Raw genomic sequence first — 21,661 nt, 5'->3', positions numbered from 1 at the left:
CCTCTCTCCCCCACCCCCTTTCCCTCTGGTAATTTCTTATGGGCAAGGTCCCTAACTTAAGTTCTTCTTGGTCTTGAAGGGAAGGGCAGAAGTTTCTCTTGAGCCTGAGGCTAAAGTTAGTTGTCTTTTGCTCAAAATAATCTGCTTAGTACAGAGGCACATCTTTGGGTGACTCGTTCTGAACCCCCATGCTGGCTTGCTGCATGACCTAATTTACACAATGCCACTAATGGTGGGACTCATAATGCAGGTACCAAAACAGTGGGGAGGGATTCTTTCCTTAATACACATTGTTAGCCTTATCAGGGCAATTATAGGAGATGGGTGTATTTATAGTTAATTCTGTTAACATTTTTGCAAATTCTTCACACAAGGTGCTGCTCTCATGATTTCTTTAGGATCTGATGTATTTCAGTTAAATTCACTATGGCCTTCTATTAAAATTTTTTTTTCCCTGAGAGACAGAAATGGAGAGAAGAGAGAGAAGGGAGAGAGAGAGAGAGAGCAAAGCATCAACTTGTTCCACTTAGCTGTGCAACTGATTGCTTCTTATATGTGCCCTGATTGGGGCTGAAACCTGTGATCTCAAGGGTCAGGTTGAGCCCTGACCAGGGCTTCAACCGGTGCTCTCAGAATCCAGCACATCCCTCAGGATCTAGCTTGCAACACTGGCACTCCAGGACGACGCTCTGTCCACTGGGTCACCAGTCAGGGCCACTATAGTCTTCATAATGACACTGTAAAAAACTACTCTGTTTTGGTTGGAGGGAAATTGAGAAATTCTTCTGGGCAGAAAAACAGAAGTAAAAAAAAATTGTTATTTAAAATCTGTCAGCTATGTTTTAGCTACAGAAAAATTCTGGGATGCAAAGAAATGCACTCAAAATAAAGAAAACTTACCATTATTATAGTAACTGATGACTTATATCCAAGGGTATATAAGGAACTGATTACATTGCAGCTCTACCAATAATTCTTTGAGAATTTAAGTTTGTTGAGATTCTGAATAACAGGATAAGAACAACAGAATTAAAGTGAGGCAGAAAGGGTCATGGTTTTATTTTGTGAAGTGATATTTAGTTACTAAAAGATACCTCAGACTATTATTGTCTCTGATTTTCTTTCTTATTTAGGTGAGAGAAAGGGAGACAGTGGGGCAGACTTCTGCATGCACCCTGACCGAGATCCACCTGGCAACCTTGACCGAGGCCTATGCTCAAATACCGAACTACTTTTAGTGCCTAAGGTGGATGTGCTCCAATGGTGCTATCCTCAGCACCCGGGGCCATGTTTGAACCAATGGAGCCACTGGCTGTGGAAGGAGAAGAGGGAGAGGAGGGGGAGAGGGACAGGGTGAGAAGCAGATGGTTGCTTCTCCTGTGTGCCCTGACCAGAAATTGAACCTGGAACGTCTATACACTGTGTGGACACTGTATCCACCAAACCACCAGCCATGGCCCTGTCCAGATTTTTAACAATCAAATTGTCAATAGGTTGTTTAATTAATTTGATTCTGGAGATACAAGGAAAATCTTGGCTATATTATTCTGTTCTGGGAGTTGTCACTGAGCACATTGGTTTCTCTTTTATGTTTTATTTTATCAAGATAGATCAAAGCACATTTCCAGCCCAATTGTTGAAGTTCACTGATTTCTCTCTCATCCCAGGAGGCAGATTAAGCTAGGATGCATTTACTGAAAAACTGAAGAATTCCAGGCCAACTAGAATCTCGAGATAGAAACAAAATGCAACAGCACAGGAGAACATTTCACATTTTTAAGGTTTCTGAGATTTTGTAGTACAAAATACCTGACAAATACTTGCAATTCAGAACTTGAGTACAATACAGAAATGAAGAAATAAGACTGCTATGATCACATTCATTAATAACTTGCAATACTAAGTATTTTTTTTTGTATTTTTTTGAAGTTAGAAATGGGGAGGCAGTCAGACAGACTCCCTCATGCGCCTAACCGGGATCCACCCGGCATGCCCACCAGGGAGTGATGCTCTGCCCATCTGGGGCATTGCTCTGTTGCAACCAGAGCCATTTTAGCACTTGAGGCAGAGGCCACGGAGTCATCCTCAGCGCTCAGGCCAACTGTGCTCCAATGGAACCTTGGTTGCAGGAGGGGAAGAGAGAGACAGAGAGGAAGGAGAGGGGGAGAAGAAGGAGAGGGGGAGGGGTGGAGAAACAGATGGGCGCTTCTCCTGTGTGCCCTGGCTGGGAATTGAACCCAGGACTCCTGCACGCCAGGCTGACACTCTACCACTGAGCCAACCGGCCAGGGCCAGTATTTTTTTAGCTTGACCACATTTTACCAAATTCAAACAATAGTTGAGGATCATCTCATTCATACTACTTGAGATAAGTTCAAACTGTTTTAGGAAGTTAGCACTGAAAGACTGAGTTCACCTTGAGCTATATTCTGAAAGATAGTTTTCTTACTGCAGTGAAAGTCTGCTGATAACAAATAAGCAAAGAGGTTGGTACTGTATGTGCCTTTAAGAACATAGTTCAAAAGTATTAGTAAATGTGATAACAAAGGTAAAACAAACATAACCTTTATTCTCTTTCAAAAACCCAGAGAATAGGAACTGGAACCTTACTCATTGATTTAATCAGCTACATTCTGTAGTCTCACTTAAAATTTTATAGCAAAAGACTGAATGTTGTACAAATGATAGTAAAATGTAGAGTTGCTCTCAACTACACAGTAAAAAAAAAAAGTAGTAAATCTCTTCCCCCAACATAAATAAGAGCTAGGCAAGTGAGCTGCTGGATCAGACATTCATAATAAATAAAAATTACTCTATATAATGGTCACATTTTATAGCCTAAAATCCCAATGTACAATCTGACAATAAAATTTGTCACCTTTAGGAACTGGGAAGCCAACGTCCTGCAATTGCTAAAAAATATTTTTTTAGTTCATGCAAATAGTGGAACAGAATCTCTTAAATCGCATTCCTGAAGGTCTGATCAGATATCATGAACGTGCATGCCGTCCGTCTATTAACTTTTAAAGAACTAGAGTAAACTAAAATAAACTTAATGTAAAATATTCAATAAAATCGAGCATTTCTTTGGCTACTAAAAGAAAGAAATCTTAAAAAAAAAATACTTCAAGGTCTGGCACTGCCTTATAGGCCTGAGCAAAAACAGTGGCGACAGAAAGTAGCTGTCGTGGAGAGCAGGTGTTGGAGCGTTCTGTTCTACAGAACACACAGAGCTGGTGACTTTCAGCAAATAAACTGATTCAGACGATATCACTAAGGTGTTTTTCTTAAGTTCCTGAGCCATAAAAAAGGTGGCTTTTTTTTTTTATGCTATTGCTTCTTTGAAGAACTTTGTATATAATAGGATAATTTTATAGTAGTCAGGTTTAATGTTAGCTCAAATGTTCAAATAATTCTTAAGACTCTATGTATAAAACTACATTCCTTAGCATTCATTTAAACATAGTTACTAGGAACAAACAAGCTTCAGTAGAGAACACAGATTAAAAAGTTCCTTTTTTTTTTCTTCTTAGACCTAAGGGACAAGGTATGAACTTAGCCCTTTCTAAGCATAAAAAATAATTCATTAAAAATAAAAGATGACAAAGAGGACTGAGCAAGGGACTCAGGAAACACAGATATAAATGAGGAAAACCACTTTCCCTCTAAGATCCCTTCCAGCTGATTCTAAGGTTAAATAGAACATTCCCTTCCCTGTTCTAGGAGCGTTAAACCAAACCTGCAACATGGTTTGCCTCTGGCCCTGGGAATAAGTGACTACACGGAAGACTGGGCTCAGGTACTTGTTTCAGGCCCAATTTCAGACACAGGAGGAAATAGGGAAACATCTGGTGTTCTACTTGTTTCCTGGTTCAGAGTAGCGATTCCCCAATCTGAGGGGCTACAGGAGGGATCTCCAGATGGGCTTGTTAATGAATACACAGCTTCAAGGGTTTCACCCCAGCCTTACTGTGTCAGAATCTCTGGGGATGGTGCCTCTGAATCTACCAACATTTTAAACAAGTATGGTCTCCCCACCCCTCCATACCTCATGTGGGCTCACCTTTAACCTCGCCTTTTCCCCTCCCTCCCTGGGAAGGAAGGGAGGGAGGGAGGGAGGGAGGGAGGAAGGAAGGAAGGAAGGAAGGAAGGAAGGAAGGAAGGAAGGAAGGAAGGAAGGAAGGGCAAAGAAAGGAAAAGAAAGAAAACCACTGTAGTAGTGGTAAATGCTCCAGAATTAGAGTCCTGATCTCGAATGAGTTATTTAACATCCCCAGGTCTCAGTCTTCATTAAATAGATGAAAAGAAAAGGAGTCTCTATCATCCCTTTCTTTCTCAAATGCTAAGGACCTTAAGAACCTAACATGTCGACTTAGTAAATGGCGAAGGAGATGGGGAGATTCTGCACAGTTGTCACACTCAGCAGCCCAAACATCCCCGCAAACCTCCGGGAGCCCCCAGTGGGGTGGTATTACTCTCTGGCCCCCTCATCCACAGCAGGAGGTAAAGTATTGCTAGGTAGGAACTGGCTGAGGGGCGAGGGGAGAAGTCAAAATAAGCTTGCCAATAAGTTTTGGCAAGAAGCAGGATGGACGCTTTGAAAGCCCACATCACTCCCGGTCCTCATCCTCGTCGTTCTGGTCTTGGTAGCGAATGTAGACGACCAGCATGACAAAGCCCATAAGGATGCAGAGGGAGCCTACGACCAGGTAGGCGATGCCCAGAAAGGGGTTCTTGCCGCCCATCCACGAGATGCTGCTTAAGATGATGAGCTTGCGGCCGCCGAAGGCGCGCACCGGGTAGTTGTAGGTGATGTTGACGTAGTAGGCGCCGCGCGGCAGCCCGGCCGAGTAGTTGCCCTGGCGGATGCGCGCGTACAGCTTGCGGAAGGTGGGCAGCGCCGCCGTGCGCATCCACACCACGAAGTCCTGGTTGATGAAGCCCGTGTTGTTGGGGTCGGTGCTGAGCTCGTAGACTGGCCGGTGCCAGTTGGGCGGGCGCGCGGTGCCCAGGAAGGCCAGCGCCAGGCTGCCGTTCACCAGCGGCGGGTTGTGGAACTTGACGTGGTAGTCGGTCCACCAGGCGATGCCCGTGCGGTCGAGCGGCACCTCGACGTAGGGCCCGCCGGGCCGGCGCTGGTGCCACAGCGAGAAGGAGTCGTTGAAGAGGCTGTTGGCGATGGCCCCGCAGGGCGCGATGGGCAGGCCGGCCGCGCTGCGCTGGTAGGGGGCGCACTCGTTGGCCGGGTGGCGCAGCGCGCTCGGCAGCCCGCTCAGCTGCGCGTCGTCGCGGGACACGCCGTAGCGCCGGTTGTTCTGGTAGAAGTTGGTGAGCTCGTAGTAGAGGTACACCGGGCCTTGGAAGAGCTCGGGCAGGGAGAAGTTCCAGGCGCACGAGCAGGTGGGCGGCGGCGCGCGGTCCTGGTCGGCCACGCCGCAGCGCGAGCAGTTGCCGGAGCCGGGGTTGCCCGTGTAGTCGTGCTTCAGCTCCTTGATGCCGTGGGAGGAGTAGTAGAGGCCGAGGCCCAGGCCGATGAAGGCCAGGCCCGCGCAGAAGAAGAGCGGCAGCGTGATGCTGGCCGACAGCAGCGGCTGCCAGGCCGGGAGGCGCTGCTGCGTGAACGCGGTGTTGTCGGGCTGCTGGGCGCCCCGGGCCGTGGCGCTCCAGGTCATGGCGGCCCCGCCAGCACGGACGCGCGGACGGACGGAGGGGGGCTCAGGTGGGGCCAGCCGCGTCGTTTCCCCGTCCGCGCTGGGCGATCCCGGGGGGCTGCTCCTGGTCAGGTTTCCGGGGGCGCAGGTAAGTTTTGGCCCTGACCCCGCCTCCGGCCCAGCACAGGTGAGTCTAAGTGCCAGGGTCTCGGTACCTCGACCAGGCTCCCCAGTTCCGCCTCGGCCCAGGTGCTGCGGGCCGGCTCCGCCCCTGCTGGTAATCGGGAGCCGCGCCCCGCCTCCGGAGGTGAGCCAGGCGGGCGTTCCCTCCCTCACCTGGAGGGCCCAAGGCTCACGTTTCCTCTGGGTCCCGGTGGGTCGGGACGCCAGCTCCTCCTCCCCGTGGTGAATGGCGGCCCGGGCTGCCACTAAGTGGCTCATTCCTCGCTCAGGTATTACCTTCCCTTCAGCCGTGCGTGCGAGTGACTAGAGTGCCCGGGCCAGTCTGTCACGAAATCATAGGAGCTGCAGCCTCCAGCACAAGAGGGATTGTACTGCGGGTCCCGGAGGCTTAACGACTTCAGGTTATTCATCTTCTTTTATCTGGAAAAAAAAAAAAAAAAGTAACCCTGGAGCCTTTATAGGTTAACTTATGGGCCTCCTTTCAGTCAGCTTTCAGCCACAAATTGCAATGCTCAGGGGATTACGCTATGGCAAATCTGTTTTGAATTCAGTGATGGCATTCAAATTCTAGCATAGTTTTTAAAAGGGAAAATGATTTTCTGGCAGGTGCCCTGATCTTGTTGTACAACTAAGAAAAGTGGAAAGTTCTCTAAAAATAAAAGTCTCTAAAAAGAGAATGAAAGACTGCTGATGGAGAGACCACACAAGGAGAAAAATGCACTAGCAACTTCTTTTTCCTCTTCAGATTATTTGATTATTTGCAGAAGCCCTGATTCAAATTCCTAAAAGACCTAGCTACTGTCCACAGTAAGGATGTTGGGAGCGTTTGACCTAAGGAGTTGAACTGCAAGGATTATAGGACTTATTGTAAAGTGAACCCAAACGAGCTCTAAATATTGCTTTGGACTCTGGCTTTTATGTACAGGTCGGTACAGTATACACAAGGGGGTGTTGGGCCATTTCAACTTTGTGCTAAATCCTCCCTAGGTATTGATATTTTCCTACCTCTCCTGCAGTTCATAAAATGCAAATAACTTAAATATTTTCTATATTACGCTTCTGCACCAGAATAATATATTGCCTTCAGGAATTGTTCAAAACCCTTAGAAATCTGAAAAGTTAAAATCCTTGTTAAATTAAACAGTAGGATTATTTTTAAAAGCATCTTTCCAGTGTTCAGCCCTATGCTAAGCAGTGTGGAGGAGACAGAAGAGGCTGAGACTAAAAGGACCCTTTACCTTAAAGCATTTGCAGTCTGATAGGGGTCATGTCACTTAGGAGTAACAAAGAATCAAAATAGCCAATAGATAGCATGTAATCAAGTACCAAATTATATATATATATATATATATATATATATATATATATATATATATATATACACACACACACACACACACACACACACACACACACTTTATAAGAATTATACTAAAATTAAGAAGTAATATTATTTTAATAATAAAAATTTCACCCTGTCTAGCTGAATGGGATGAATGCAGTTTGGAAGCTTTCGCTGTTAGAGACTCCTAAGGGAGACCCAGAGGACCTGAATTCTACTTCCTTTACTCCTAATGTACCAAGAAAGGAAAATGCCAACATCATCAACAAGTTCCTATAGTGTGATCCAGTTTCCACTGCACCTTTTCTCAATAAGATAATAGAATAAACAGTTCTCTATATCATTGTGGTTGAATTCCACCCACCCCAAATCATTGAATCATCAGTCATTTTGACTTAAAGTCCACAAAATTAGACTTGAGAAAGGAATTCATTTCTCAAAACTTTTATCTAGTAGATCTTAAATCTGGCAGGTGACACACTACCATCCCCTCAGTGCAAGCTCTCCTTTTTTTTTTTTTTGTTCTTATTTTTATTTTGAAAGTACATTTACTAAAGCTGGGGACAGTGAAACGAAGGAAGGGTTTAGGGTAGAGAAGCAACAGGAGAGAGCGTAGGCTGGTCTGCTTTTGTTCTCTAGAAATGTTATAAGAGCCTGACCTGTGGTGGCGCAGTGGGTAAAAGCATCGACCTGGAACACTGAGGTCGCCGGTTCAAATACCCGGGCTTCCCTGGTCAAGGCACATATGAGAGTTGATGCTTTCTGCTCCTCCCTCCCTTCTCTCTCTCTCTGTGTGTGTGTGTGTGTGTCTCCTCTCTCTAAAATAAATAAATAAATAAATAAATAAATAAATCTAAAAAAATGTTTAAAAAAAAAAAAAAAAAAGAAATGTTATAAGAAAGAAGTGAGCCATGATGGGCTGTATGAATTCACCGAGAAAAGTCATGGTGACAGAAGTGAGCAAGTCAGGGCTGCTTTGGCTCACTGGAAAGTCAGAGAAAAGGTGGCCTTGGAGACAGGTTCAGGTGGGTAAGCCCAGGAGGAGCTGCTGCTGCCCAACGCTCCCCTGGTTGCAAATTTCATGGGGACACTTGTGTTTAGGAGAAAAAAAGTAAAGACGTACTTCTGAGAGGGAAGAAAGGCTGTGGGTGTGCTCTAGAGAAAGACTGCCTCAGGTTCTCCTGTTGAGCCTGGAGCCTGTCCAGGTCTCTCCTCCCTGGATGGCCTGAAGTTTATTCATCCTGCTAACTAAGGTAACACTGGAGTGTCCCAAAAGCCAAAAGGGAATATTTCAATGCAGGGGATGGTCAACAGGGTGAAACAGCCCAGGGTTCAAGTGAGATAAGAAATGAAAAGGAGCACTGGGTTGAACTCCTGTGGGAACAGTTTGAGTCGTGGGGTGGGCAGAGTCTGGCTGGATCAGGTGAGGGGGAGGGAAGTGAAGACAGCCACGGCAGGACACCTCTTTTTTGAAATGTGTGGGAGGGGGAGAGTAAAGGCAAGTGGTAATTATTTAGAAGAGTCTATTCCAAAGGAAAAGCTTCCTTATAGGTGGTAGACAAATGTTTCTTCTGAGGGAAAAAGGTAATAGTTCAGGCAAGGTTGAAGACAGAGGTAACACCCTCAGGGATGGTACAAATGCTAGAGCAGGCAGGAGGCGATGGGTCCAGAGAACAGGTACAGGGTCACCTCGCCTCTGGAATTGGAGAGCAGGGCGTAAGGGTGGATGCAGGATGCAGTGGGCTTTGGGCTTGCCTCAAGGAAAGAGAGTTTTTATTTAAGAATTTCTCTCTGGAGGGGAAGGAAGGGCAAGTGTGAGGTGTAGGGAAGCCTGCAAGGAGGGAGACAGGGGACTGGTCAGGTACACATAAAGGGATGTTGGGTGGCTTTGTCATCGGGATTCTCGCAATCCAGGCTGTGAGGTGGCAAATGATTGGCTGTGTCCAACAGACGGGGGTTTTCAGGGCAGGTAAATTGGAAAGATAAATGTTCAAAATATTGCAGTTCTTGGGGGGGGGGCTAAAATGATAGGATTTGGTGGAATGACAAAGAAAACAAAACCAAGCTGGTTTTCAAAAGAAAATGTAGGGACTGGCATGGCTGGCTGGCACAGTGGATGGAGTGTTAGCCCAGTGTATGGACATCCCAGGTTTGATTCCCGGTCAGGACACATGAGAGAACTGACCATCTGCTTCTCCCCCCTCCCTTTCCTTCTTTCCCTCTTCTCCTCCTGCAGCCAGTGGCTCGATTCTTTCGAGCATCAGCCCTGGATGCTGAAGATAGCTCAGGTGGTCCAAGTGTCAGCCTCAGGTACTAAAAAATAGCTCAGTTGATTCAAGCTTGGGCCCCAGACAGGGCACATGCATGGGTCTGTCTCACTACTGTCTCTCCTTTCACTTAAAGAAAAGAAAGAGGCCCTGGCCGGTTGGCTCAGTGGTAGAGCGTCGGCCTGGCGTGCAGGAGTCCCGGGTTTGATTCCTGGCCAGGGCACATAGGAGAAGCGCCCATCGGCTTCTCCACCCCTCCCCCTCTCCTTCCTCTCTCTCTCTCTCTTCCTCTCCCACAGCCAAAGCTCCACTGGAGCAAAGTTTGCCAGGGCGCTAAGGATGGCTCTGTGGCCTCTGCCTCAGGTGCTAGAATGGCTCTGGTTGCAACAGAGCAACACCCCAGATGGGCAGAGCATCGCCCCCTGGTGGGCGTGCCAGGTGGATCCTGGTCAGGTGCATGTCGAAGTTTGTCTGACTGCCTCCCCGTTTCCAGCTTCGGAAAAATACAAAAAAAAAAAAAAAAAAAAAAAAAAAAGAAAAAGAAAGAAAGAAAACATAGGGACCAGTACACTGGCAGTCCTAATGATGTTAAGGAGCAGGTGTCATGGAAGCTAGGAGGATAAAAGCTCTGGTATGAAATGGGATGGTAAGGATTTTGGAGGTGAAGCCCTGGCCAGGTGGCTCAGTTAGTGCCGAGAAGTCAAGAATTGATATACATCGCTGTATCACTCAGAGTTCACTGTGTAATGAGGGTGCTGACCTTGTGTGTTTCATTTGATTAGACATGTTATCATGATAAATTAAAGGTCACTTGGATCATTTAGACTCTTCTCAGTACCGCTAAAGTAAAGACCTGAGTTCATTCTGAACAATTCCTTGTTGTATCTCTGTATAATAAAGAGAACTCAAAGTGAAGGAAAAAGGTTTTCCCAACTCAGATATTCTTAAAATGACTTCATTTTTTTATTCTACCTTCTGGATTTTATCCATGTAAATATTTAATTTTTAATTGATTGTAATTATGATAAAAATACAGTTATCGTTCCACTTGTTAAATTACTTCCTTTTAGAATGAGATGAAGAATAAAATAATTTTCCATGTTTCTTTGTGGTTTTATATTTTTAAATTAATTAATTTAAAAAAAATTTATTTACTGATTTTACAGAAGGAGGAACGAGATGTATCAACTCATAGTTGCTTCAGTTTGGTTGTTCATTGCTTGCTTGTTGCTTGTCATATGTGCCTTGACCGGGCAAGCCCAGGGTTTTGAACTGGCAACCTCAGAGTCCCAGGTCGATGCTCTATCCACTGTGCCACCACAGGCCAGGTTGTGGTTTTATAATTTTTTAATAGTTTTAAAATTCATGGATCAACCATATTTAACTACCCTCCTTTTGTTGGGCATGTAGATTATTTCCAGTTTTTCAGTATTCCAAGGAATATTGTTGTGGACATCTTTTTGCATGTCAGCTTTTCTTTTATAGTACAGTTGACCCTTGAACAACACAGGGGATCGGGGTACTGACCCTCTGCACAATCAGAAATTCATGTATAACTTTTGACTCCCCCAAAACTTAATTACTGATAGTCTACTATTGACCAGAAGCCTTCTTTTTAACATAGATAGCTGATTAACACACATTTTGTATGTTATATGTATTACATACTGTATTCTTACAGGAAAGGAAGCTAGAGAAAAGAAAATGTTATTAAGGAAATCATAAGGAAGAGAAAAATATGTTTATGGTATTATATTTATTTATTTATTTATTTTTATTATTATTTTTCTGAAGCTGGAAATGGGGAGAGACAGACAGACTCCCGCATGCGCCCTACCAGGATCCACCCGGCACGCCCACCAGGGGCGACACTCTGCCCACCAGGGGGCGATGCTCTGCCCCTCCGGGGCGTCGCTCTGTGGCCTACCAGAGCTACTCTAGCGCCTGGGGCAGAGGCCAAGGAGCCATCCCCAGCACCCGGGCCATCTTTGCTCCAATGGAGCCTTGGCTGCAGGAGGGGAAGAGAGAGACAGAGAGGAAGGGGGGAGGGGTGGAGAAGCAAATGGGCGCTTCTCCTATGTGCCCTGGCCGGGAATCGAACCCAGGTCCTCCGCACGCCAGGCCGACGCTCTACCGCTGAGCCAACCGGCCAGGGCTGGTATTATATTTATTGATGGTATAAGTATATGTCATTTATTTGCAAGATGCATCATCTGTCAGTACCTACATCAATATTGCCATATGATACAAAACACTATAGATCTTATATGTATTATTAACTGTAGGTATCAAAAGTGAAAAGATAATGTGAAAAAGGAATTCATATTCATTTACAGATATATTGATCATGCATTGATAAAGAAGAAGCAGCAATATGACTGCTGTGGGTAGCCATATGACTGCTCCACAGTAGTAAGAAAATCTCCAAAAGATTTTCCAATGTATTGAAAAAGATCCACGGATAAGTAGACCTGCGAAATTTAAATCTGTCTTGTTCAAGGGTCAACTGTATTATCTTGGGATAAATTTCGAAAAGTAGAAAAGGGGATTAAAAATCAAGCTCTTTAAATACATACTCCTGGAGTCTGACACCAGCACAACGTGCGCTTTGCCATGTTCACCAAAACTTTACCAACAAAATTAGTCATTAACCACAAAAGTATGTTTTGTTTATGCTAATAAACTATCAGGTACTAGGAGAAGCAGTACAGCATAGGGGAAAGAATGCTGTCTGACTTTAAGGAGGCTCCAGTTCTGCTCTAGAATCTGTCAGAGAAAAACTGTGTGACCTGGGTCAGATGAACGTCTCTGGTCTCCTGATTGCTTATCTGTATGAGTACGTTTTCTAAAGTGATAGCGACTATCTCTTTCATTGCGAATATTTCTGTTCCTAGTCATCTCGAGGTCTTCCTTACACTGACTCATTGAACAGATAGTTAGCATTCATTGAGCACCCACTGTAGGCCACTCTGTAAGCACATTATATACATTATCTCATCTAACTCATAGCACAAACCTTAGTGGTAGCTACTATTATCATAGTCATTGAACTGATGCAGGACTAAGATTTAGGCTAAGAAAATGGAGGCTGGCCAAGTTTTTTCTTTCTTTCTTTTTTATTGATTTTAGAGAGAGAAACATCAGTTTGTTGCTCTACATATTTATACATTCTTTGGTTGATTCCGGTATGCGCCCCGACTGGGGGTTGAACTCTCAATCTTGATATATCTGGCTAACGCTCTAACCAGCCAGGAGAAGTCTGGCTAAGTTCTCATAGAGGTAAGCAGGAGATCAGGGAGTCTGAGATCAGCTTAATTCCAGCATCCTGTATTATCAGTCACTGCACTGTAATGGCCGGGCATACTTCCTCTTAAAGGAACCCAGAAGACTTGAACCAGTGTTGTAGGTCTTGTACCCCAAAGATAAGAGAATTCTGTCCCCATTTATGCAGAGTCCCAGAATGTCCCAGTTGCCTTAAAAGCTTTTATTTTGAAGCCAACTTTTGTTTGACAAGTCTATTTCTCTTGCTGAAGTCAAAGCAACTTTATTTGCCTGGCTATACCAAGTTTTTGCATTTATTTTATTTAATTCATGACTATTTATCTTACCGTAATACAGCCAGGGTTTTTAATTGGCGTCCCCTTATATAAGTTTATACTGCTCAGGATTGTTGCCTCTTACTCTGCCCATGGGGCAGCTTTTATTTAAAAGGAATCACATTAAATTGCTTCATAAAATTACAGCATGTGTTGAGAAAAGTTTTATAAAAATTCACTGTGCCTGGACTTCATTTTTCATTAACAACTGTATTCAGCAGACTTCCTGTTTCAAAAATTATGGGGTGGTACCCCCTAGTGGAAGATACAAAGAAACTTCAGTGAACTTACAGGAGGTGCAAAAAGACAGACAGGAATTCTCTGCTCCTTGCTGCTGTGTGTTGATTCTTTTGTCTCTAATTTAAGGAGAACAACAGAGGCCAATGGTGAGCTGAGTTAGGTGAGTTGAGCTGCAGGGGGTAGTATACAATGAAAAATGAGGTGACAGTAGAAGTGGGATTGAGACTGACATTGAGTATAGGATGGCCAGGTTAAGAGTCAGTGGATAGGCCCTGGCCTGTTGGCTCAGCGGTAGAGCGTCGGCCTGGCATGCGGGGGACCCGGGTTCGATTCCCGGCCAGGGCACACAGGAGAAGCGCCCATTTGCTTCTCCACCACCCCTCCTCCTTCCTCTCTGTCTCTCTCTTCCCCTCCCACAGCCAAGGCTCCATTGGAGCAAAGATGGCCTGGGCACTGGGGATGGCTCCTTGGCCTCTGCCCCAGGCGCTAGAGTGGCTCTAGTCGCGGCAAAGCGACGCCCTGGAGGGGCAGAGCATCGCCCCCTGGTGGGCAGAGCATCGCCCCTGGTGGGCGTGCCGGGTGGATCCCGGTCGGGCGCATGCGGGAGTCTGTCTGACTGTCTCTCCCCATTTCCAGCTTCAGAAAAATACAAAAAAAAAAAAAAAAAAAAAAAGAGTCAGTGGATAAACCAGCAAGCATGGGGTTGACTTGAACTGTATGAATGGAGTTTGGTTGTAGGGGCTGTGCTCGGTGAGTTGACAGGAGAGAGATCTAAAAATATGAGAAGGACAAGTTGAGTGACAGAGTTGAGACAGAGGGACAGGAAGAGCTCTGTAGCTGGAATAAGAGAGGAAGTTACAATGGAACTGGACCGTGCAGTGTACAGGGTGAGAGGCTGTATATACCTGTATATCCCCAGGGGGGAGGGAGGGGACACTGGTGCCGGGCAGTGACTGTGGAGCCAGCACATCTGCTGAGGTTTCCCCTGCTCTCTTCCTGCCCCCGAGGGGGTGTTGGTTTGCGGGGGGCCTCACTGAAGGCTAAACTGTACATGTGACTTTTCCTTTCACACAGTGACAATACCTATTTGAAACTTCGGGAATTCTTCACTTGCGTATCAGGAATAAATAAGCATCTAAACATTTTCAAAAAGTTATCAGATTTTGAAATTGAAGGGAATAAATGTTTGTCTCCCCACGAGGGCAAAGTCCTATGTCCCAACATCCGGAAACTGGGGAGGGAGGGCTGACATCTTAGGAAACTGAGGTTCCTAACAAAGATGTGCTTAGATGCTCTTCCCTGTTTGATGGCATCAGTAAGCGTATTTTCAATTCCATTTTCTAGGTCATTGATTCAAATGTTTAAATATTTGGCCCAGAACCCTGGCAACCTGTACTTGTCATGTGTACTGATCAATATTGACTTGTTACTATTCAGTCTGGAGAGTTTCAGGGGGCCCTGACCTTTCTTTCTGAATTGGAAATCTGAATTTGTGATGGTTGTGTTTACATTTTAGTTTTGTATAGGAAAAGTGCTGTGAAGATGGCTGTGTTGTGTCAACTTCGAAGCTTCAAGGAACCAAGACCCTGGATCAGTGGTTTCAACCATTGGTCCGTGAACCATTAGATCGTGCTGGCCTGTGAAAGAGTTAATCACCCTGCAATGCCCTATAACACCTTATCCAGTGGTTCCTAAACTGTCCAAGTAGCGGAATCACTGGGACTGAGGACAGTATTTATAAGTACATTTCCTGGGGCCCAGCACTTGCCACTAAATGACCATCTCTAGGGGCTGGTGCCCAGAAAGGTTACCCAGAGCAATTTGATAATCACCACTTTGGGGAGTCTCATAATCCATCTGGAGATTCTCTTTGATTTTAGTCAGGGAGCTGTGCAGTGCAAGAAAGAAACCTATTCAAGTCAGCTTCAGGAAGGGGGTGGCTGTCGTTCAGAGACGCGGACCTCGCTGAAGGCACTGAAGGAGGTGTGTGGGGCTCTCACGGGAGTAGAAAGTCATCAGGTAGCTCCCCTCTCTGCATTGTTTCTTTTTTGTTGTTGTTGTTGTTTTAAGGTTTTATTTATTGATTTTACAGGGGGTGGGTGGGAGTGAGAAGTATCAACTCATAGTTGCCTCACTTTAGTTATTCATTGATTGTTTTATGTGCCTTAAGCAGGAAAGCCCAGGATTAAACCAACGACCTCAGCATTCCAGGTCGCCACTTGATCCACTGCGCCACCACAGGCCAGGCTCTGCGTTGTTCTCGTGGCTGCTCTTGTCTGCACTTCAGCAGGCCACCCTCTTCAGCAGGGTTCTCAGCTCGCTCCTCCAAATCCCAGTCCTGCGTGTTTTGGGGTCTCCACAGCTCTGATTTGGGCCCCAGTGCTGCATCACTTCCCTGTTCTTTAGTTCAAGAGAGGCTCCAGCTTGAGTGAGGGGTCTAGCCTGGGCCAGTCTATTATGGGAGGGGTGGGGGAAAGTTCCCGTGACATCTATGTGGCTACGTACACCCACTCCTTCAGAAAAAGTGGAAGGGACTCCCTTAAAGGGGGGGGTGTGTGTGTGTGGTTGGCTAAACACTCAAAGTGGGTCCACCACACCTTTGTAACTTTCCAGCTTGAACACCTCTTGTGACAAGAAACTCAGCAATTTGTAAGGTCCATTCCTTGTCCAGCTCTGAGATTTGAAAAGCTTTTGGTAATGACCATCATGTATTCTGGGTTTATTCTCTGTAGAACAAGTTTACCCCCTCTGCCCTTTAAGAACTCCAAAGATGGCTATGATGTTCACCTCGAGATTTTTATTTCCAGACCGTACACGCTTAGTTCCACGGCCTGTTCCTCTTTGGATCTAGACCCTCAACACTCCAGTCTCCTTACTTCTCACGTGGCTTGACTGGGTCGATGTTATTTATTTATTTATTTTTTACAGGGACACAGAGAGAGTCAGAGAGAGGGATAGATAGGGACAGACAGACAGGAACGGAGAGAGATGAGAAGCATCAATCATCAGTTTTTCGTTGCGATACCTTAGTTGTTCATTGATTGCTTTCTCATATGTGCCTTGACCGCGGGCCTTCAGCAGACCGAGCAACCCCTTGCTCTAGCCAGAGACCTTGGGTCCAAGCTGGTGAGCATTTTTTATTTTGCTCAAGCCAGATGAGCTCGCGCTCAAGCTGGCAACCTCGGGGTCTCAAACCTGGGTCCTCGGCATCCCAGTCCAACGCTCTATCCACTGCTGCCACTGCCTGGTCAGGCTGGGTTGATGTTATTAACAAGAGCTTACATCATATTTTTATTTATTTATTTACTTTTAGAATTTTTATGAACTTGAACAAACTGACAACATTGTTGGAAAGCAAGATCTCAAATGTTCCAGCAATGACAGTTTTATAGTTTCTTTTCTACTTTGGGAAGTAAGGAGGGAACATAGGAAGGTTACGTGAAGGTGGGAGAAAGAAGGCGGGGATTGGATTGCAGGACAGTGAACAAGATCCTGTGCTCTCTGAGGGTTCTGGGTGTCTCTTGCTGGCTTTTTGTCACAGATGCCTCAGCTGCAGCAGTCCTGGTGTCACCGGAAAGGGACCAGGCCAGGAGCCAGTGTGCCTCGGGCCAGCTGGTAGTGTGTGGGTTCTTGACTTTGTACAAGAAAGATTGCACCGCACGAGTCCAGGTGATTTTAAGAGTATTCTTATTAACCCTGGAGACAGTGAAACAAAGGAAGGGTTTAGGGTAGAAGAAGCAACAGGGGAGAGCCGAGGTGGGGCTCTGCCTGGCTTTCTAGAAACATTACAGAAAAGAAGCGAGCCCTGGCAGGGCTGCTGTTAGCTCACTGGAAAGGCAGAGAAAGGGGGATGTCGGAGACAGGTTCAGGGGGTCAGCCTGGGACGAGCTACTGCTGCCGCTGCTCCCTTGGTCTTGTGGGGACCCTTAGAGTTTAGGAGAGAGACGTAAAGATGCGCGCCTGAGAGGGAAGGAAAGTGTAAGCATGCTCCAGAGAGAACCCGCCTGCAATCATGTTTTTAAGAGGATTGAGGTTGCTTTAAACTATGAAACAGAACAACATACCCAAAATATTTCAAAGTGAAAGAATGAAGACAAAGGGAATGCATTTTGTAAAGTAAGGTGGAGCTGAGTGAGGAGTTGGTTCACGGAGCACCAGCCACGAAGTCCTGTGGCCTGCCCGGGGTGGGCTGCAGGCTTCCTTCCCGTGCTTTCTAGTGGTCAGCCCCAAGAGGGAAGGATGAATCCATGGGAGAAAACAAACCTCCGAAGAATTTAAATGATTCCTGGTACAAAGACTAGGAAACCATTTCTCCTTGGGGTTCTCCCAGAGAAGATGATGTGAAACTGGGTAAACACTGTCTTTAACAATATCCTTGCAGTAGATATTGCAGTCAGTTCCTGGGACAGTTTCTTACCATGTCCGCCAGAGTGAAATAGAACAGTGCTTGGTCAAAGCACGACTCCGTGAAGCCATTCTAGGGAGGTCCGGCGATTCAGTGTGGGTGTGCCACTCCGTGGTTCTCTGCCCTGTGGTCTATGGATAGATGTGAGAGGATCTAGCAATGGTTTTCAACATATGCTGGGGCTGGGAGGAACCTCAGGGTGGGACTCCAAGTTTCCCATCCCTTTCTCAGCATCGCATTCTCTGACCTTGGGTTTCTAAGAAAATCAGGGTTTACACAGGTATTCTGTGGTTAAAAAAAAGAAGTTTGAAAACTGCTGACCAAAAAGAATGGGTGCGCTGCTATACTTCAGGTAATCTCTCACAAATGCTGTTCATTTTCCAGTGTGTTCGCTAGTTAAGGAGGAGCGGCGACTCGCAGGTTGAAGCATCCTACCAAGTTCCTAGAGCACAGAACTTGTGTTGCCAGTTAAACTCGGAGCCATGTGTTTTAATAACCAGGCAAGCTAGGGAGGGATTAACAAATTCTCATTAAGTCTGAGGCACCTGACAAGGACATATGGCAGACAGAAGGCCACCATGCTACATCTGGAGGGGGACTAAGAAAACTGTCGGTGCTCAGATTCCGCTTAAGAAACCATTTGGGGTTTGATCTAACCAGATGATACACAAAGCACAGCCTCAGTGATTTTAGCTTGAAAAAAAAAAAATTTAACCTCTTACAACCAAATACCCCTTTTATCCATAGACAAATCTCAGTATATCACTCATAGAACACCTAGCATTTTTGTACTAGCAGGGTATACGTAAGTTTAAAAATCTAATATATGGAAACCTAGGAAATTGATGGTTTTGAATTTACAGCAGCCAAAGTTTTCTTTGTGATACTAATCAATGAGTCAGCTGTCTATTAATGCCCTGCTGGTTCTTGATACTAAAGCTACGGCATTGATGCACCAGAGAAAGGTCATCTGTCTATTCCTTGTGATTGGAGGCTACCCCTTATCTGATCCACTGATGGACTATCACTCCTGACCTTGAAACACAGTGATATTAAGTGTAGGTCCCTTGGGGATGATGGTGGGAATGCACCTGGGGGGGTCAGTGTTGAACTCGTGCGTCTCATTCTGTAACTGATTCAGTTCTCAGAGTCAAGAACTATGGAGAGATCAATAAAAGTGGCAAACGCTCTTAGGGTTTTCTTAGCAGATTGCTCCACAGAGTTGACAAAGAGTTTCATAATGATCGGTGGTCGAATAGCTGTGCCCAAGAGTCCCAGAACTTATACTTTATCCAGCGGGGAAGTGACACACACTTTAGATAGACTCCTTAGTAAATTAGGAGGAGAGTAAATGACAATCCTGAGGAAAAATGTAATAGACTAAACGCTGTCCAATCAATGAGACATTTCTTGTTAAACTACCGGCAACAAGAGGTCTTCCCTATCCACAAACCCACATGACAGCTTCACCTTTTTCCCAAGAGCTCTGTAGGAATAGTGTTTATGTGCAAGGACCCCTGTGTATTCAGTTGCAGATGATTGGTGAATAAAAGTGGGAAGTTGCAAAATGACTCAAATGTAAGCTCATCTTTATTTTTATTTATTTAAACTTCAATTATTGTTTTTAGTGGGAGAGGAAAGGAAAGAGAAGGAGAGAGAGACAGGAACATTGATCTGATCCTGTATGTGCCCTGAATGGGGGTCAAACCGGCAACCTCTGTGCTTCGGGACAATGCTCTAACCGGGGCTATCTGTCCAGAGGGTCAATTTTTTTAAAGCTAATCTTTATTAACCTCCCAAGTGGGCAACTGAAATCTGTGGTGGCAAAACCCTAAAATGCCTGATTGACCACAGGTGCATGGACTGATGGGATGTCACCTCCACAGGGGGCCTGCCAGCTGAGGCCAAAAGCTGAAGCATCTGGTCACCCAGAGCCCCTTTTAACCTCATCCCAGGCAGGGACAGCACCCCAGAGCCCCAAAGCCTGTTAGGGCGCAGAATGACAGCAACAAAGACCAGGCTTGTGGAGGACTGGCCCCAGGTCTCCCATTCAGAAGCAGGGGCAAGGCCCCACATCTTGCCCTTTCAGAGGCTCACTCAGCTCCTCTCTGGCTGTCCTTACATCCCCATGGATGTGACATCTCATACCCAACAGTAAATGGCAGAGTTCTCCCAGCCCTGCTTTATCCCCATCAAGGAGAACCAATCGCTTAGTTTTCAAAACACCTGAAGAGAAGATTTTTGCAGGGAGGGGGGCAGTGCATATAAATTAGCTAAGATTAGAGCTGTATTAGAAGTGATCTATGGGCAAATACTCCCAAGAGTTTTATTTAGCTGAATTTCAAATATGTGCTAAATGGCAGGAGAGAGTCTCGCTATGTCCCAGGCTCTGACCAGTCTGCAAACTGAGAGCACTCGGCCTCTGCCTGCAAGCCATGGAGAGGTAGCTTTCCAGGCAGCAGATCTGAACGTCAGGACTTCTCCCCGGAAAATCCTATCAGGGAAATGACTGCAGAACCTACCTGTTAGCAGAGTGGATGGTCAGGCTCTTCTGAGGTAGTGACACTTTTATATTGAGTTTTACATTCCACATGGTTCTAGTTGGCCATTTACAGGTCTCATCACTTAGTTGCACCACTAATCTCACCGCACTTTGTGTGTGGATGCCTGGTGGAGGTCAGTCAATTTGCCTGCCCTAACTTTGCTTTCTCTCATAGTCAGTATGATCCCCACTCGCAGAAGTGTGGGGTTTTGACAGAGACACCACCCAGACACTGTTTGAAGTTATGTATTTATCAAGTTTTATATTAATTTGGGTAATAGTTTCCATTCATAAAGACTTATGTTCTGAGTCTTTAAATCTAACATATTAGCCATCTTGCCCAGCTTTATGTCATCCAAATATTTGGTCACCATGCCCCTTCATCCAAATCACTAATAAAAACGGTGACTGGATTTGATTAAATGTTGACTCGTTGGCTAGGTGGTAGGTTTATGTGATGGAACATTAGATAAGCATTCAAAGTGTTGTTGCAGATCTGTTTATTGTCATGGGAAGATATCTGTTGTACACTGAAAACTGAAAAAATAAAGCATTGAACATTATGGTTTTATTATTGAAACATGTATGAGTATATATAAACACAGAAAAGGAGTTAGAAAGAGGTGCACCAAAAAAGTCAGGGTTTATCGCTGAGTGACCAGGCTACAAGTGATTTTTTCATTTTCTTTTTTAATTTTTATTGATTTTAGAGAGAGAGAGGAAGGGAGAGAGAGAAATAGAACATTGATTTGTTGTTCTACCTATTTATGCATTCATTTGGTTGGCTCTTGTATATGCCCTAACCAGAGATTGAACTTGCAACATTGGCATTTTGGGATGACACCTTAACTAACTGAGCTACCTGGTCAGGGCTTCATCTTCTTTATAATGCTTATACATAGTTTCTGAAAAACAATTTAATGAGCATGAATTGCTTTTATAAATAGAGGAAATGACAAAGAATTTTATATTTCAAAAATATTCAAAAGAAATGAGATCAATTGAAGAGAGTGCTATGGAATATCTCTCTTTTTTAAAATTTTATTTATTTATTTATTTTTTACAGAGACAGAGAGTGAGTCAGAGAGAGGGATAGACAGGGACAGACAGACAGGAATGGAGAGATGAGAAGCATCAATTATTAGTTTTTCATTGCGCATTGCGACACCTTAGTTGTTCATTGATTGCCTTCTCATATATGCCTTGACCGTGGACCTTCAGCAGACTGAGTAACCCCTGCTGGAGCCAGCGACCTTGGGTCCAAGCTGGTGAGCTCTTGCTCAAACCAGATGAGCCCGTGCTTAAGCTGGCAACCTCGGGGTCTCAAACCTGGGTCCTTGGAATCCCAGTCCGACGCTCTATCCACTGCACCACTACCTGGTCAGGCTGGAATATCTCTAAAGACCTTTTTTCAGGTTTAATAAAGTGCTTCTCA

The 21,661-nt window shown here is 45.3% G+C and overlaps 1 protein-coding gene across 1 annotated transcript; it reads right to left on the bottom strand.

Annotated features, from left to right (window-relative positions):
* Positions 1-1,029: 1,029 nt before the first annotated feature.
* Positions 1,030-6,061, bottom strand: TMEM30B (transmembrane protein 30B). Its single transcript, XM_066388451.1, has one exon. The coding sequence runs from the start codon at positions 5,670-5,672 to the stop codon at positions 4,611-4,613; it is 1,062 nt and encodes a 353-aa protein (XP_066244548.1). The 5' UTR covers positions 5,673-6,061; the 3' UTR covers positions 1,030-4,610.
* Positions 6,062-21,661: the final 15,600 nt, after the last annotated feature.

Source organism: Saccopteryx leptura, chromosome 6, assembly GCF_036850995.1.
Source record: "Saccopteryx leptura isolate mSacLep1 chromosome 6, mSacLep1_pri_phased_curated, whole genome shotgun sequence".
Classification (NCBI taxonomy): Eukaryota; Metazoa; Chordata; class Mammalia; order Chiroptera; family Emballonuridae; genus Saccopteryx; species Saccopteryx leptura.
Note: the sequence above shows the minus strand (reverse complement) of the source record. Positions and strands in the feature narration are given on the sequence as shown.

Bases quoted from the DNA above. Each gene is read 5' to 3' on its own strand.
- TMEM30B (XM_066388451.1), bottom strand. From the start codon at position 5,672: ATGACCTGGAGCGCCACGGCCCGGGGCGCCCAGCAGCCCGACAACACC.